The sequence below is a fragment of the Gossypium hirsutum genome, chromosome D11 (genome assembly GCF_007990345.1).
Source record: "Gossypium hirsutum isolate 1008001.06 chromosome D11, Gossypium_hirsutum_v2.1, whole genome shotgun sequence".
Taxonomy (NCBI): domain Eukaryota; kingdom Viridiplantae; phylum Streptophyta; class Magnoliopsida; order Malvales; family Malvaceae; genus Gossypium; species Gossypium hirsutum.
In genome coordinates, this window is record NC_053447.1 from 16,411,949 (window position 1) to 16,429,409 (window position 17,461).

Consider the following 17,461-nt stretch of genomic DNA (forward strand, 5'->3'; position numbering starts at 1 on the left):
TTAAATTAAAAAATTAAACATGTCAAATTAAAATATTATTACAGTGTAACTAATTCCATGTTAGAACACTTAACTTTGAAACCATATAAATTTAAAAATTTTTTTAAAGCAAAATAAAAAATACTTTAATATCATAAACTTAAATCACAAGTTAACTTTTTAAGTTCTAAAATTATTATTTCAGAAAATTTTTAAAATTTTAACTTTTTTTACTCATTCTTAAAAATAAATATTTTTAATTTTTAATTTTTGTTAAAAGAGATTAATTTACTAATTTTGATAAATTTGAACTAATTTTGCTTTAGGGGCAAAAGAAATTTAATTGAAGGTGATTAAATAAGGGCGTTTTAGGAATATCCAATTAGAGAAAAAAAGCTCATGATAAGACGTAAACTGTACCAGAAACTGTTCTTGCCAGAAACTGTTCATGTAGCCAGCCCAGTTTCTGCCATTTTTGTACATTTTATTTCAAGCACACGCTACTTACATTTCCAGCAACTCACTCCTTCTTCTCCAACATTTTCCCAGCTTTTCTCCCTTTCCAAACAAGATTTTAGGGATTTGATTTTCCACTGAAATTTCAAGTCCCTCCCTCACCATCTGTCCTTTACGTCTCTCATTTCGAAGTTCATACCCTCCTCACGTACGTGTTAATTTAAGGTTATTGTAACTTTTTTTTTTGTTTTTTGTCGAGTTTCGTTCTTTTGGGTTGTTTATGTGGTTTTGTTTGTCGTGAAGAAAACTAAAGGAAAATGAGTACGGGATTTTAGGTTCTTGGAACTCTAGAAAGCAAATGGAAAACTCTATGGTTTTCTAATTTAACATTTGATTTGCTATATGTTATCACTATTTTAAGGCGAATACTGTGAGAATCTGCTTGAGTTTCACTTGATAGTTTTGTTATTTACTTCTTGCTCATGGACCTATAAAGAAAGTGCATTTGTATTCAAAAGTAACTATTTCTTTTAGTTATTAAAAAAAAACTGATCTTTTTTTCTTTTCTGAAATAAAAAATAGGTGATTTTATTTGGTATGAGATGAACTTCTTTTATTTTCACTACTTTCTCATTTTCAATCAACCAAAACAACCAGCAGTATGCTTTAACACTCGAGTTTTATCGGATGTCCCCCATGGGACTTAACGCTCAAGTTTTAGATATGACTTGTTTATTTATTTCTTTACATGTATTTCGCTGCAGGTTTCGCCCCTTCTTATTTTTCAGATAAGCAAATGTCATCCTCTGACGAAGAAGGTGAGTTTACTCCAGAAATTCACGTCTCAGAATATGTTTTTGTTGATCAAAACGGTGAGCCAATTTCATTTTCTGTCTTGCCTCTCCAATGGAATGAAAATGAGGTCATTGGCAACAGTAAAGCCGAGGTTTTCTTAGAGGGAGTTGCTGACGATGGTCGTCTGAAGATTTACCAGCAAGTTGTCGCATGGAGGTTTGATCTATCCTATGCGCTGCCCGAAATTTTGGTGTTCTCCAAGAACAAGAAATGGATGACACTCCAGAAGCCTAGGAAGAGTTTCGTAAGTACCATTAGGACAATCCTAATCACAATTCATTGGATGCATTTCCTGAAAAAGAACACAGAGACACCAGCAAAATCTGTATGGAACCACTTGCAAAACGTCTTCAGGTTGCTCCTCTCCAAGTCACTCTGTTGTACTCTTTGTTGCGAGAATTTTAATATTTTCTCTGTTAGTTCATTGTTAAAGGGCGTGCATTTTTCTTTTCATATCACTTAATTTTTTTTTTTGTCATGCAGCTTATATGAGTTTGAGCCCTCTGAGCATGACCTTTTGCATCACAAGCTGTTAATTGGTGAAGCTATGAAAAGGGATAAAGACTTAGCCAAGTCTAAGGTTTGTGATACTATGGACTTTTTTATGCGTTTCATGTCATGACAATAATCTCTTATTGGGTTTGGGTACATAATAACATTACCAAAGTGATTATACTGTAGCTAACCTGTTAAAATCCATATATGCATGTGACATTCATGTGGATGGGGTATCTAATATGCACCTCTTGAGTCATCAATCTGAGGATGTAGCTTAAGATATGCTAGTTCTCGGACTCAAATCTTCGGTGTTGGCCAAAAAGAAAGAAGTCATTAATTTGGAGTTAAAAAATCTTGTCAATGATATGGTGCAGTTTTTTCCTGTCTGATGTTTCCTTTTCTTTTTCTTTTATTTGATATTTGTCTCTAATAGTTATAACTTTTGGAACACACATGTTAATGTTTGTCTTGTTCATCATGACCTAATTATCTTTTTTGTGTCAAAAGTTTAGAAGTTTCACTTTGTTAGAACATATGGATCTTGGAAACATATTTAGTTTTAGTTTTGTGAAACCTATTTTAGCTGAGTGAAGGGATCTGTCTTTACTGGTAAGTTTGCCTTCTGTAGAAGTGTTGTTCAATGTGCAATACCATTACTCAACCAAGAGAAACAAGCTTTAGGATTCAGTGCAACTAGGACAGATAAAGCTTGTTTGCTTACTTCTTGCACTTTCTTGTTAGATAGTTCCCTTTTGTGAGGTTTAGCGGGAACTACTACGCATATAACCTCCTAATGTTTGCTCCCTTCCTAAATGAAACTTGCATACCAAGCTTTTGAAGTAGAACTTCTTAGCTATTCTCAAATCTTTTTTTTTTCCCTTTAAATCAATTTAGCTAGTTACTTCTAACATGATTGTACTGTTAAATAAACTTAAATGAAAGTTAAGAGTCATGTAAGTGAAAGGTCAAGAGTTGAAAGGTCAAGAGTTATATTGTTTTTAATGGGTTTAAATTAGTAGTTTTTTGTTTAGGAAAATGAAAGGTCAAGAGTCATTGGTTTATGGTTATTATTAGATTTTAATATTTTCAATTTTTTGTTGTTTTAAATGGTAAACTATAGCCTATAAATAGTTTGTAAGCCTTTGATTTTATATGAGAGAACAATTTTATATTGAGAACATTTTTCCACAATTTGGTATCTGAGCTATGGAGAGTGTGACTAGTAATGTGCCATTGCCTCGACTAACAAAGGTGAACTATGAGAATTGGAGCATCCAAATGAAAGCTCTTCTCGGGTCTCAAGATGGTTGGGAGGTGGTCCAAGAAGGTTTCGTAGAACCGACAACTACTGCGGGATATACGGCGGCTCAAAACAAGGCGTTGAAAGAAATGCGGTCGAAAGATAAGGCGGCATTGTACATGTTATTTCGAGCCGTTGATGAGTCGGGCTTTGAGAAGATTGCAAGTGCGACAACTTCAAAAGAAGCGTGGGACATTTTAGCAAAGGTGTACAAAGGAGCCGACCGAGTTAAACAAGTCCGACTTCAAACTCTTCGTGGCGAGCTGGAAGGCATGAAGATGAAGGAATCAGAAGGTGTCTCTGACTACATCACGCGTGTTCAAACCGTGGTGAACCAACTCAACCGAAACGGAGAAGCGTTAACTGATGCACGAGTTGTGGAGAAGATTTTGAGATCGTTAACTGACAGTTTCGAAAATGCCGTATGTGCCATAGAAGAGTCAAAAGATCTAGCAACGCTTACAGTCGATGAACTCGCCGGTTCTCTCGAGGCACATGAACAACGTAAGAAGAAGAAGAAAGAGGAGACACTCGAGCAAGCACTTCAAACCAAGGCATCAATCAAAGACTAAAAGGTTCTCTATTCTCAAAGCTTTCGAGGTAGAGGCCGTGGTCGTGGAGATCGAGGAAATGGTCGTGGTGGAAAAGGTCGTGGTCAAGAAGGGAATTATGAAGAGAAGGAGCATTCAAACCAACAAAATTGGCGGGGAAGAAGGCGTGGTCGTGGAAGAGGCGGATGGTCGAATTATTCCAATGTCGAGTGCTACAAGTGTGGCAAATATGGTCACTATGCGAAGGATTGTAACTCTGATAAGTGTTACAATTGTGGTAAGGCGGGACACTTCGCGAAAGAATGTCGCTTCTCGAAAAAGGTGGAAGAGACAACCAACCTAACCACGGAAAATGAGGAGGCAAAAGAAGGTTTTCTCTTGATGGCACACAACGAAGTCAACACCAATAACAACATGGTGTGGTACCTTGACACGGGTGCAAGCAACCATATGTGTGGGCTCAAGCACCTATTCAAAGAGATGCAAAAGGTTGAAACGGGACATGTGTCATTTGGAGATGCGTCGAAGGTTGAGGTAAAAGGCCAAGGTACCATTTGTTATTTACAAAATGATGGGTTAATTGGGTCAATCCATGATGTGTATTACGTACCAGACCTCAAGAGCAACATTTTGAGTATGGGGCAACTCATGGAAAAAGGTTATTCGGTACTTATGAAAGATCGGGTGTTACACTTGAAAGATAAGGAAGGGTGTTTGGTCGCTCGAGTTGAAATGGAGAGAAATCGCATGTTCAGGTTGAATCTGAGAAGTGTTCGAGGAAAATGTTTGCGAGTTGATGTTGAAGACAAGGCGTTGCTATGGCATCTCCGTTTTGGCCATCTACATTATGGTGGTCTAAACGAGTTGGCAAAGAAGAATTTGGTGCATGGGCTACCAGACATAGACTATGAGGGAAAATTTTGTGAAGAATGTGTGCTCAGTAAGCATGCGAGAACTTCGTTTCAAAATAAGGCAGAATATCAGGCTAAGCAACTTCTCGAATTGATTCATACCGACATATGTGGACCAATCACCCCTGAATCTTTTAGCGGTAAAAGGTATTTTGTTTCTTTTATCGATGATTTCTCACGAAAAACTTGGGTTTATTTTCTTAAAGAAAAATCCGAGGCATTGGAGGTGTTCAAAAAGTTCAAAGTGATGGTGGAAAAAACAACTGGTAGACACATCAAATCTGTACGATCTGATAGAGGTGGCGAGTATACTTCGACGGCTTTCATGGAGTATTGTGAGAAGCAAGGCATAAGACGATTCCTAACCGCACCGTACTCTCCCCAACAAAATGGTGTGGCCGAGAGGAAGAATCGGACTATTCTCGACATGGTTCGATCAATGCTCAAGAGCAAGAAGATGCCGAAGGAATTTTGGGCGGAAGCCGTGCAATGTGCCATCTATGTGCAAAATCGATGTCCACATGCGAAGTTGGATGATCAAACACCACAAGAAGCTTGGAGCGGACAAAAACCATCAATTTCTCATCTTAAAGTATTCGGTAGTGAGGCCTATGCACATGTGCCGGATCAGCGAAGAACGAAGCTCGAAGACAAAAGCAAAATGTTTATTTTTATTGGGTATGATGAGAAAACAAAAGGATACAAGCTACTCGACCCGATAAGTAAGAAGGTTGTGGTAAGTCGTGATGTACGATTCAATGAAGCAAGCGAGTGGGATTGGAATAACTCAACGGAGGTTATCACCAAAGATGGAGGATCATCAATCGCTACACCAACAATCATACCGACAAATCCTGAAACTACCGATGATGAAGATGAACCGCAACAACCAAAAATGCGAAGTTTGCAAGATTTGTATGATTCAACAAATGAGGTACATATTGTATGTCTTTTGGCAGATTCCGAGATTATAAGTTTTGAAGAGGCTGCACGGGACAAGAAGTGGCAAACTGCTATGGATGAGGAGATTAAAGCAATTGACCGCAACAACACATGGGAGTTAACAGAATTGCCGAAAGGAAGTCAACCCATTGGTGTGAAGTGGGTGTTCAAAAGAAAGATGAATGCTCAAGGCGAGTTAGAACGGTACAAGGCGCGACTTGGTGCAAAGGGATATAAGCAAAAGGAGGGGATCGATTATGATGAGGTATTTGCTCCTGTTGTAAGAATGGAGACAATCCGGCTGCTCATTGCACAAGCGGCACAATTTAAATGGCCAATATTTCAAATGGATGTCAAGTCGGCATTCTTGAATGGTGTGCTCGAAGAAGAAGTCTACATCGAACAACCACCCGGGTACATGAAAAATGGAGAGGAGAAAAAGGTGCTGAAATTAAAGAAGGCACTTTACGGGTTGAAGCAAGCACCGCGGGCATGGAATACTCGTATCGATACATACTTCAAGGAGAATGGGTTCAAACAATGTCCTTATGAACATGCCCTCTACGTGAAGAAAAATGGAGGTAATATGTTATTTGTTGCTCTTTATGTCGATGACCTCATTTTTATAGGGAACAATGGTAAGATGATACTGGATTTTAAGAGCAAAATGACACAAGAATTCGAGATGACAGATTTGGGTTTAATGAAATTTTTCCTTGGTTTGGAGGTTCGACAAGAAAGGACAGGTATTTTTGTGTCACAGGAGGCATATGCAAAGGAAATTTTGAAGAAGTACAAGATGACACATTGCAACTCGGTATCAACACCAATGGAACCAGGTGTAAAACTCTCGAAATTCGATGGAGGAGAACGAGTCGACGCAAGTAAATACCGAAGTTTGGTGGGAAGCCTTCACTATCTCACTTGCACAAGGCCTGACATTTCGCTAAGTGTTGGCATTGTAAGTCGGTTCATGGAGGAGCCGGTTTATTCTCATTGGAAGGCGTTGAAGCGAATCCTACGGTACATTCAAGGAACGGTGTCACACGGGTTATTTTATTCAAATATGGAAGATTACAAGTTGATTGGGTATTCCGACAGTGATTGGTGCGGAGACTTAGATGATCGGAAAAGTACATCGGGATATGTGTTCTTTATGGGTAACACAGCATTTGCTTGGCTTTCAAAGAAGCAACCAATCGTGACACTATCGACATGTGAAGCTGAATATGTGGCAGCATCTTGGTGTGTGTGTCACGCTATATGGCTCAGAAATTTGTTGGGTGAGTTGGAGCAACAACAACTTGGTGCAACCGAGATACGAGTTGACAATAAATCAGCGATTGAGTTGGCAAGGAACCCAGTGAATCATGAGAGAAGCAAACACATTGACATTCGTTTTCATTTCATCCGAGATCATGTAAAGGAAGGAAGTGTGAAATTAGTGCACGTGGCAAGTCGGGACCAAGTCGCGGATATCTTTACAAAACCGCTACCGATGATACTCTTCAACAACTACAAGAAATTAATCGGCATGAAGGATGGCAGAAGCATTTAAGTTTACAGGGGAGTTTTGTTAAATAAACTTAAATGAAAGTTAAGAGTCATGTAAGTGAAAGGTCAAGAGTTGAAAGGTCAAGAGTTATATTGTTTTTAATGGGTTTAAATTAGTAGTTTTTTGTTTAGGAAAATGAAAGGTCAAGAGTCATTGGTTTATGGTTATTATTAGATTTTAATATTTTCAATTTTTTGTTGTTTTAAATGGTAAACTATAGCTTATAAATAGTTTGTAAGCTTTTGATTTTATATGAGAGAACAATTTTATATTGAGAACATTTTTCCACATGTACACTGTGAGTCATATTAGAGCTGCAGTATCTGCAGCCTTTACAAGCATATATATGAACATATGCATGCATGTATATACATACGCCAACTTAATTTGTCCAAGTCACATGCTCTAATAAGTAAGCACATGGACAATGTGATAGATGAAAACTGATTAACAATTTATCTGGAACAGAATGTACTTAACTTTGTGGAGGTACCTCGGACAAATATAGCACCTCATCAGGTCTGCAAATATGTTTTTCCTAGATTGTGGCTTATTCCCATTACGTGCTTTTACCTTTTAAAGTCTTTTATTTTTCATTTTCCTCAAATGTACCGTAGAATTTGGCCATGATTTAACAGGATATACCCAAGAAGAATAACTTTATAAATGATGGAGATGTAGACGATGAAGATTACAATGATGATGACATGGGTGAAGAAGTTGATGGTGTGAGGAAGTCCATTTTCGATCCTGTTTGTGCAATTTGTGATGATGGTGGCAACGTTCTACCGTATGCCCTAACTTTTTGGTTCTGGAATTTTTTTGTGGACTTTTTTAAAAAATTAATTTTACCTTAACTTAGCCTTTTCTTTTGGGTGGTGTGTGGCAATATCATGCATAGGTTTGGTGTTCCTTTAGAAACCAATAATTTTTACTTCACTTGGAATTCTGGAAGGCTTTCTAAAATGTAATACACTTATTTTATAAGATTTTGGGATGGTAGCAAGATTTGAACCAATGGTTCAACCCTTTTGACATAAAATAGCATTGAAAGTAAGGAGAAAATTGGAAAATAAGAAAGAAAGACAAGATTTTACTGTATTTGATCATCAACTTTGACAATATTTTAAGTCAAGACTTTTAAGTCGTGAAGATAAAAGGTTTGTCGAAATGTTATGCATATTTCATGAAATCATGGAGTATTCTTTTGGTTCAAAGAGTAATGGACTTCTAGTGAATTATTCAGGATTTAAAATTTTTTCCTAAAAATTTTCCTTCCACTGTAGTTCTGCGTTTATTTATTGAGGAAATTCCTTTCAGTTGCATTTGAACTTTTAATTGAATATTAAAAGTTGCTTCTTCCAAACTAAGGGATAATGGCTCCAAAGTGGAAAATGTCACTTGGACACATTCAGGCAAGGTGTATTTGATTAGGTGTATGCCTGGTGCGATTAAGATTTAAGCATGCTTTTTGTTAAAACTGTAGACCAAAAAATTGTCTACCTGATTGAGGTGCCTTCAATAGTAAAATAGAGACAACCGAACTCTCTATTTTTCAATGTTTGACTATTCCACAACAAACATGACCTGTAAAGAAAATCATGAATTTGGCCAATAGGAATAAAAGGGAAAATTTTGCAGGTCTTTGGGATAAACTATACCACCGTTTAGAGAATATTGAAATATGTCCTTGGAATATTTGAAATTGGCTGTTTATTTGACTTCCATATTTGATGTGGCCATTATTGTTAGTGCATGAATTATACTTTGAGCAATTTCTTTTCTTTCTGAAAACGTCATTACTTTTATGTTGTTAATAATGTTAGCAATGGTTAATTTTCCCATGTTCACATGTGAGTTTGGTTGTCTAGGTTTAGGATGTAAAAGAGATGTATTAATGGAAGATTTAAAAAACCCTTAACTTAGGTTTTAGGATTCAAATATATCATGTATGCATTGGCACTTTTGGCATGCTCCTGTGGTTTTGAGGTCTGGCTTCTCTACGTCATCTTTGCTTGCCTACAAATTAATTTGATTATTTACTTGGTTCTCTTTGTTTATTGGAATTGATATAGCTGTGAAGGAAGGTGCTTGAGGTCTTTTCACCCAACAAAAGCTGCGGGGATTGATTCTTTCTGTGAATCTCTTGGCTTTGTCAATGATGCTCAAATTGATGTATGGGCATCTTTATTTCCTTAAACATGTGATTTTTCAGTTCATTTGCTCCACTTTCTAGTGACTTGCATATTGTCATGATTTTTTACCCGTAGGCTATTCCATCTTTTTTGTGTAAAAATTGTCTATATAAGCAGCATCAATGTTACGCCTGTGGTGAATTAGGCTCTTCTAACAAAACTTCTGATCAAGAGGTAAGTGTTTTTTGAGCTTTAAAAGAACCAAAAGATTGTCCCATCATTAATTTATAAGTCCTTCCCTTGGATTCTAGGATCTTTTTGTTGTTTTCCACCATTAACTACTTAGTATTTTTATACACAACATTTATGTTGTATTTAAACATTGCAAGTGTATTGTTAGACATCATTAATTTAGTATTTTTGTTAGACATCAGTGTTGATAATTTAAATTTGTACTATCATCAATCAGAACTTCTTTTTCCCCCCCTAGGTTTTTCCTTGTGTTTCTGCAACTTGTGGGCATTTCTATCATCCAAAATGTGTGGCAAAATTGCTCCATACTGACAATGAAGCTGAGGCAAAAAAACTTAGAGATAAAATTGCTGCAGGGGATTCATTTACTTGTCCTGCCCACAAATGCTTTGCTTGTAAGCAAAGTGAAGATGCACAGGTTCATGATTTGCAATTTGCTCTATGTAGGCGTTGCCCTAAGGCGTACCACAGGAAATGTTTACCCAAGTACATTCACTCTAAGTTACTATTTTCAGTTTTCTAGAACCTTTTCTCTGAGACTAGGGGTGAGCAAATGGTTAAATCAGATGGTTCGATCAGTTCTTAACAGTTAACTGACTTAACAGGACCATCTTCCTACTATAACTGAACCAACTGACCTTCTTGGTCTTAACCATCCTAACTGGACCGACTTGAACATCGGTTGGTTATGTCAGTTAAGCGACTTATATTATATATATTATTGTATATTAAAAATTATTAAAAATAATGTATAATATATTTTAAATTATTAAAAAATAATATATACTAAGAGCTAATTTACCATTGAAGTTGAGAAGTGTTTTTGAAAAATGCCGTGAAAAAGTGCTTTAAAAAAGCTTGATAATGTTTACAATTGTTGTCAAAAAGTGCTTTTCAATCTGTTAAGTTGGTTCGGTTATGAATTCTGATAGCTGATTATTGATAAAAAAACCATCCTAATCAAGACCTTAACAGAATTAACCGAGGGAACTGAATTAACCAAAACCGACTGAACCGAATTAGTTGGTTTAAGTAAATTAAGTCAGTCGGTTTTAACCGACTTATGCTCTCCCCTATCCATGACTTAATGCCTAGGAAAGGTTGATTTCATCTGATGCTTTTGCTTTGTTTTCAGGAGTATTTGCTTCCAACATGACAAGTATACAAATAGTTTCCGAAGGGCATGGGAGGATCTCTTGCCCTATAATCGGATTCTAATATACTGCATGTAGGTTTTACTTAATTCTTTTAGTTTGCCCATTTGGATAAGCTTTTTCTTTTTACTCGTGCATTACTTATGAATGGTGATATTGTTGCTAAATGTGCTTACCAGGGAGCATAAGATTGTCAAAGAGCTTGAAAGTCCAAGCAGAAACCATTTAATTTTTCCTGATCTTGGAGTCAAAGAAAAGAAACGCAAATTGGAGCTATCTTATAGAGGAAAGAATTTGGCCTCAAAGCAAAGTGATGTTTCTGAAGTTTTCGCGACAAGTAGAAATGTTTTGAAGAAGCCAAAGCTAGTTCAAAAGGCCTATCGTGATACTCATGCTGGTGGATCTAGTGAAAGAACTAAGAAGCCTTGTTCTAGGCAAGAATTTTCTCCTTTGAAGGATCCAAATACATGCGTCACTAGTAGAAAGTTCTTGAAGCAAAATGCTAGACCAGACTTTGATAGGTCACTTTCCAAAGAGAAAACCAAGCTAACCCAGACAAAAGGTAACTTAAAAGTGAACTTGCAATCAAATCAAACTGGCTTTAAATCCAAGAATACCAATCAAAATATGCAAGCGGAGAAAGGGGAAAGCATTAGGCCTTTAATTGATGCACAAATAGAGAAAGGGTAATTTACTGACTTTTTATAATTTTAGTAATACTTCATTGGAAAATTTCGATGTTGAAGTGCTTTTTGGTTTTGGATTTGCATTTTTTTTAATAACAGCATTTCAGTTCTCATCAAAGACGTTGATTCTTCATTCAATGCTGAGGAATTTATGAAGAATCAGCAGCAAATCTCTGGTACCAGTGCATATAGCTTCCAGAGTGCAGGTGACAAGAGTATTACATTGGGTAGGGTGGAAGCATCAGTTAAGGTATATCTTCTTGCTCAAATATGAGTGATAAATAGTCTGAAATAGCTAGATTCTTTTTCTTGACATTATAGAAATTTCTTACTTGTTTTAGGCTGTTAGAGCTGCATTAGAGAAGTTAGAAGCGGGAGCTTCGCTTGAGGATGCAAAAAATGTTTGTGGTCCAGAGGTGATCAAGCAAATATTCAAGTGGAAGGTTTCAAGCCATTTTTCCTTTAATTGTAACTATTTGTTCTCAGAGCTATTCTCTCGTATTAAGCTTTGATGCTGGAAGGTTCTGAGTGCATGTTTTCACGTTAATGATTTTTTAGGTGCTTGTTTCTTAAACCGTAAAATCTTCAACTCAACTTCAATTGGTCAAGTTGAGTTTTGTTATTATTACTTTTTAACCACCTTGGCCTTAAGACTTTGTTCCTTTCTCGTGTGATGCATCTTTGGTCACTTGGAGAGAAAGTACCATTTTCCAAGCAAAATGGTAAAAAGAAAAGCTCTCTGATGTTGAAAGCCATAGGCTTTTTACTATACCTGTGTAATAACCAATTTCACACATAATATAAATGAGTTTACTCACATCCCTAATTGGTTAGCTTAAAATCCTTCAAATAATATATCAGCAGGACTTCTCTAAATCCTTGTGTCAGAGAGCCTTTTAATTATTGGTATTATATTCTTTTTGAGTAATTATTTGCATTTGAAAAGTTCTAATCACTTGTAGGAAGTGGCATTATGGTGGCTAGCTGCTTTTCTCATTTTGCCAATCTATATAATGTGTATGATGTAAAAATGTTTGAGCATAAAATGTATAAATATTGTGGACAACAATATTTTAAACTCACTACTAAAAGTTTGTTTGACAATTTAAATGCTTATATGTTACATTCTAATTCTATAGGAGAATCTTGCTGTCTATCTTGGACCTTTTTTCCATGGAATGAGGTATACATCTTTTGGTCGCCATTTCACAAAAGTGGAGAAGCTTATAGAGGTATTAATGCTTGCTTTTCTATCTAAGCAAATAAATTAGAGTTAGAGTTGACTTCTTTCTAAGAACCGAACTTGTTAGAACATCTTTTGCCCACTAATTAAAGTTTCAGTCATTTTCAAACTACTAGCCGGAAGAAAACAGCACAACTGTAAACTTATAAGTAGTCTTAAGTTTTCCTGAAGATTTATATTTTATTGATGAATAGATGTGGTGTTAACTATTAAGTTGATGTTCTTGGGGAATAATCCCGAATAAAACATGATAGGAGAGCAAGTGTTTTATTTTTTTCTTTATTGTTATTTCATTATTTTTCAGTTATCTTATTGCTGGTTATTCTAGAACTTTGTCCTTTGCAACTGAAGGAGAAAAGTAAAACATTCCACAAAAAATGGTTGCAGTTCTATGCTACTATCAACAGTGTGGAGAGTTAGTTTACCATTAGGCTCTATCTAAGTTTTCACTGACATTTACCATGTAAATATGTTGTGGTTTGGTTCTGTTCTTGCTTCATGAATATGTCGATGCTTGGTTGAGATACATAGCGGAGCTAATAGCACTTGTTTATGCTGCAGATTGTCAATAGGCTCCATTGGTATGTACAAGATGGTGATACTGTAAGACTATTCTTCTCCATTTTGCCTTAGTTCACTAAATTTCCGTTCATTATTGCACGTACTGTATGATTTTCTGGTGAAGAGCATAATATAATGGATGATTTTCAAGTGAATAAACATAACATAATGGGCACATTTATTTTGTTTCTAAAAGCTTGAACGAAATTCTACCGTGATCTTACATCTTGTATTTGCAACTGTGAATGCTTCTTTTTTCTTTTTTACATTCTTCAACATGTATCACTTGAAATAGAATGATCACATTTTTTTATTGTGCTTCATGTTTTCATTCTCAAAGTTTACAAAAGGTTTGGATTATCTATACTGGGAGGGCGTTCTGTAGTATGAGATCAGACAAGGACATTAATTCATAATGAAGTGATGTGTTAGCATCATGCATCTTAATATGTGAAACTGGGAATGCAACGATTTTGATTTGATCTTCTGATTCGCACTTGCTATTACTTAGAATTTGGCTGCTCATCTAGAGATGAAAGACCATAGTATTAGGTAAGAGATGCCACTGACTTGAAATTTTAAAATGTTCAATAGTCTTATTCTGGAATATATTTGGTGGTCATGGAAATGGCATAAGAATCCTGATCCCATTTTAGTGTTTTTTTGTACTCCCAGATTATGACTTGAAATTTGATTCTTGCTAACTATTCGATTTGATTTTTATATTTATTATGGTTCTATTAATATGGTCATCTTATTTACACAATGAACACTTCTTGAGCAGATAGTCGACTTTTGCTGTGGTTCCAATGATTTCAGTGGTTTATTAAAAGAGAAGCTAGAGAAAGTTGGGAAGTCGTGCTTATTTAAAAATTATGATCTCTTTCAGCCAAAGGTATGGTTAGTCTTTCCTGCATCTAAGATCCTTTTGACCGATGATGCTTTTTGGTTTGTGCCTTTCTCTATTTTTTATGAGTTCTAAAGCCTCAGTTGCAACTTCAAGATCTTGATGAATTGTTTCTATCTAAAATCGTTGTTCCCATCCTATAAAATTATTCATGTGGCAGAAAGAAACGTAAATTGTCTTGTCATTTGATCCACAAACTAAGTTTTGAAAATCATTTTGATAGAAGGCAAACCAAAATCCTTTTTCTTTAACTCCAATTTTTGTCAATCGTATTATAAAAAAGTACCCATCAGATTTTGTTTTGTTAAAAATAGTGTATTGACAATTAATAAATACCCGGTGTTTCCTTTGTGAGAAGGCATGAGCCAGACCTCACAGTTCCTCTATTTGAACCGAGATCTTTAATCTGAATAAGGTGTTACTCTTATCATCTAAACCAAAGAATATGAGCCAAAAAAAAAACCCACCCTGCAACATTTCCAAACTGCTGTAGTAAGTAATACTAGTTGTAATTTATGTGCTTGAAGGAGTTGAACATGGCCTTATTTCTAGCATATATATTTTCAACTACTATACGAGTAAATTGGGCACTATGCCATCATTATGAGCCATCTTGGGGTTGAGTTGCTACCATCATTTTTAACTCTAAACTGAAAGGAGTTCTGGGTAGTGGTCTTGTAATTAAACTGTTCCTAGCACCGTTAAAAGCTCGAGTCGACTTGAAATTAGAGGCTCAAAGTTTGGATCAAGCTCGACTTGAGGTAAAGGTCAAACTCCTCAGACTTGCTTGTTTAGGCTCATTTACCTAGTAAAAAGATAAGCTTGAATTCAAGTTTAAGCTTGATTATTTTGCTGAGCTTGAATTGAATTTTTTCAATACTGATTAAAATAAAAAACTTGGTTAGGCTCGTGAGCTGCTTGCATAGAGCATTATGATGCTCTAATTTGGCTTTCTCGATCGCTTGAGCTCGGCTTATAATAACCAAGCCTAATCCATGTAGCTTGTGAGCAAAAATGTCAAGTTTACATCCCTAGTTATGAGGATTCAGATGATGCAGAACTCCTGATGTGATCTGAGTGTAAAGGATTCAGATGATGCAGAACAAACAGTAAATAGGGTTAAATTTTAACTATGGTTGCATTTCAACTGTGTAAATGTTGCATGCTCTGAGTTCGCTTCCAGTTTCTGCAAGAATGATGACTAAAACTTGTGCTTAGTTGAGCATTTCCTGTGGCCACCCGTGGAGCTCTTATAATGGAGCCTGTTTTGGTTGTTGAACATATGTTCTGAAGCTTAGGCACCATTCTTAAATGCCAAAACTTTTTTTTTACTGTGTTGTTATATAATCATCACTGACTTGTATTGTTTTACTTTCACTAACATTTGAAATAGTTATAAGCATACCTGGCTGTTGCAGTTCAATTTTTTTGGTTTGCTCTTTCTGTATTGCTTCTCTAGTCTTTTGCCAGTGAATGCCATTCTAAAGGTTTCCCAATCCTTTTTTTTGGCAGAATGATTTTAGTTTTGAAAAGAGAGATTGGATGAGTGTGAAGCCAAACGAATTAACAGATGGTTCTAGACTGGTAAGACACTTCAAAAAAGGATTAAACAAATTGACAAAGATGTCGCATGTGTTTCCTCTTTTACCCTTTGATATTCTTGTTTTAACATTTTAATTAGATTATGGGACTGAACCCCCCTTTTGGGGTCAAGGCATCTCGTGCTAACAAGTTCATCAACAAGGCTCTTACATTCAGACCAAAGCTTATCATACTTATTGTTCCAAGGGAAACCAGAAGGTAAAGGCTTCCCTTGTAACCCTATTCTTATTGTTAAAAATTTTAATCAGAAGGTAATATTGCTCTCTTTCTCTATGTTGCCTTCTCATTTTAACAGACTTGACGAGAAAGATGCTTATGATTTGATTTGGGAGGATGACAGAGTTCTATCTGGCAAGGTATGTAAAGATTTTGGTTACTTTTCTCTCACTGATTTTAGATATAAATGAACGTTTTACATTGCTCACATGTTCTTTATTCTTGTTTATTTCCCCAGTCATTTTACCTCCCAGGTTCAGTTGATGTAGAGGACAAGCACTTGGAGCAATGGAATGTAAAGGCACCTCCACTTTATCTTTGGAGTCGCCAAGATTGGACAGCTAGGCACAAGGCAATAGCACGAGAGCAACATCATGCATACGACTGGCTAGAAGAGTTGCCTGGAAATGGAGAAAATGCCAAAGAAGTTGAATTTAATTATCTTATGCAGGACAAACATGATTGTTATGGAGATTTCTCGAAAGATGTATATGCTTGTGGAGGTATTTCCAGCATATTGGATGGTGTTCCCGAAATGAATGATGGATTTGAATCCGAAGGCAGCAGAGGGACTGTCCATGGAAAGGACATGGAAGGCCAGTTTCCTGGAAGCAATAGTATTTGGAAGAACAATGACTTCCCAAAGCAGATACATGACAAAGTAATTGAGATGCAACCTGAAGGACATGGCAATATGGATGCATCTCCAAAGGCAGCATCAGATAATGGGATAGCTTTGGAAACTGACGACATGTGCATTGATATGGAAATATCATCTCCAGCCAACAGAGCCGGATATTATGAGGTTCCTGGAACCCAAGGCGGAGATGGGGTCTTCCAGAACCGTGGACAAGGTCCTCTTAATTTGGGGTTCAAAACAGAGTATAGGTTTAGGGATATCCAAAACCCTGTCTCAGCTCCTCGTTAAGAAAGCAAAAAACCCAGTGAGTATCAGAAGTGGAAATTACATCAGTGAATGTGATTGATGGTTCCTGAGTTGTTCAGTGGACTCAAACGGATCTTCCCTCTTAAACTGGAACTAAAACCACATAGCAATAGTAATAGGAATAGGAATAGGAATAAGAATAGGATATCTTTCTTAGCCTTTGAAGAACTAATTCCACTGCTCTTATTAGATGATGATGATGATGAATTATAGTGCACTGACCCCATGATATGACACTGTTCCTTGCATTCGTATCTTTCAAGTACTAATTTCACTGCCCTCGTTATGATGTGATGCATTGCAGTGCATGACTCCTTAATTTTTCCAATGTTCTTTCGTATAAATCAACGTTCATCTCAAATAAGGCAATTAGATTTTATTTATAACAATTCAGATTATAAATTTTAAAACAAAAAAAACAATTTAAGGAAAATTTTTATATATATTTGGTTCCCAAGGTAGCCTCCACCTTTTTGACGTATGTTCATGGTTTTTATGGTTTTATTTGTGTACGTCTTCTCTTTAGATGTACTTTTGAGAAGAAATTTTATTTTAATGAACCCAATTTTTTTAATAAGCGAAGTGTTTAAACATTTTTAAATAAATCATTTAAAATGTTATTTATAATATAATTTCATATTTAATGTAATAATTTGAAAATATTATTCATGATTTTTGTTAAAAGGAAGGGAAAGGTCATAGGTAAAAAAAG

The 17,461-nt window shown here is 36.0% G+C and overlaps 2 protein-coding genes across 10 annotated transcripts; both read left to right on the top strand.

Moving 5' to 3' along the window:
* The first annotated feature begins 414 nt into the window (after window positions 1-414).
* On the top strand, window positions 415-17,040 carry LOC107912616 (protein ENHANCED DOWNY MILDEW 2). Of its 9 annotated transcripts, none has more exons than XM_041106280.1 (20): window positions 416-643; window positions 1,200-1,253; window positions 1,358-1,644; window positions 1,774-1,870; window positions 7,516-7,566; window positions 7,686-7,837; window positions 9,123-9,222; window positions 9,318-9,416; window positions 9,673-9,935; window positions 10,570-10,662; window positions 10,768-11,274; window positions 11,374-11,524; window positions 11,616-11,717; window positions 12,414-12,506; window positions 13,079-13,120; window positions 13,863-13,973; window positions 15,498-15,569; window positions 15,667-15,785; window positions 15,883-15,943; window positions 16,042-17,040. In XM_041106280.1, the coding sequence occupies exons 3-20, from the start codon at window positions 1,505-1,507 to the stop codon at window positions 16,729-16,731; spliced, it is 2,943 nt and encodes a 980-aa protein (XP_040962214.1). In that variant the 5' UTR covers window positions 416-643; window positions 1,200-1,253; window positions 1,358-1,504; the 3' UTR covers window positions 16,732-17,040. The 9 variants fall into 9 exon arrangements, with proteins under 9 accessions (XP_040962211.1, XP_040962212.1, XP_016696374.1 ...); XM_041106281.1 differs by having other exon boundaries at window positions 1,372-1,644; XM_041106277.1 differs by having other exon boundaries at window positions 415-660; window positions 1,200-1,644.
* On the top strand, window positions 2,995-7,325 carry LOC121223796 (uncharacterized). The gene has a single exon (XM_041106283.1). The coding sequence runs from the start codon at window positions 2,995-2,997 to the stop codon at window positions 3,658-3,660; it is 666 nt and encodes a 221-aa protein (XP_040962217.1). The 3' UTR covers window positions 3,661-7,325.
* Window positions 17,041-17,461: the final 421 nt, after the last annotated feature.

What these genes read in the sequence shown, in the direction of transcription:
- LOC121223796 (XM_041106283.1), top strand. Translation starts at nt 2,995, where the DNA reads ATGGAGAGTGTGACTAGTAATGTGCCATTGCCTCGACTAACAAAGGTG.
- LOC107912616 (XM_041106277.1), top strand. Translation starts at nt 1,232, where the DNA reads ATGTCATCCTCTGACGAAGAAGGTGAGTTTACTCCAGAAATTCACGTC. An exon ending in CACTTGCAAAACGTCTTCAG is followed by an intron (nt 1,645 to 1,773) that starts GTTGCTCCTCTC and finishes TTTGTCATGCAG; the next exon opens with CTTATATGAGTTTGAGCCCT. An exon ending in ACAGAGTTCTATCTGGCAAG is followed by an intron (nt 15,944 to 16,041) that starts GTATGTAAAGAT and finishes TTATTTCCCCAG; the next exon opens with TCATTTTACCTCCCAGGTTC.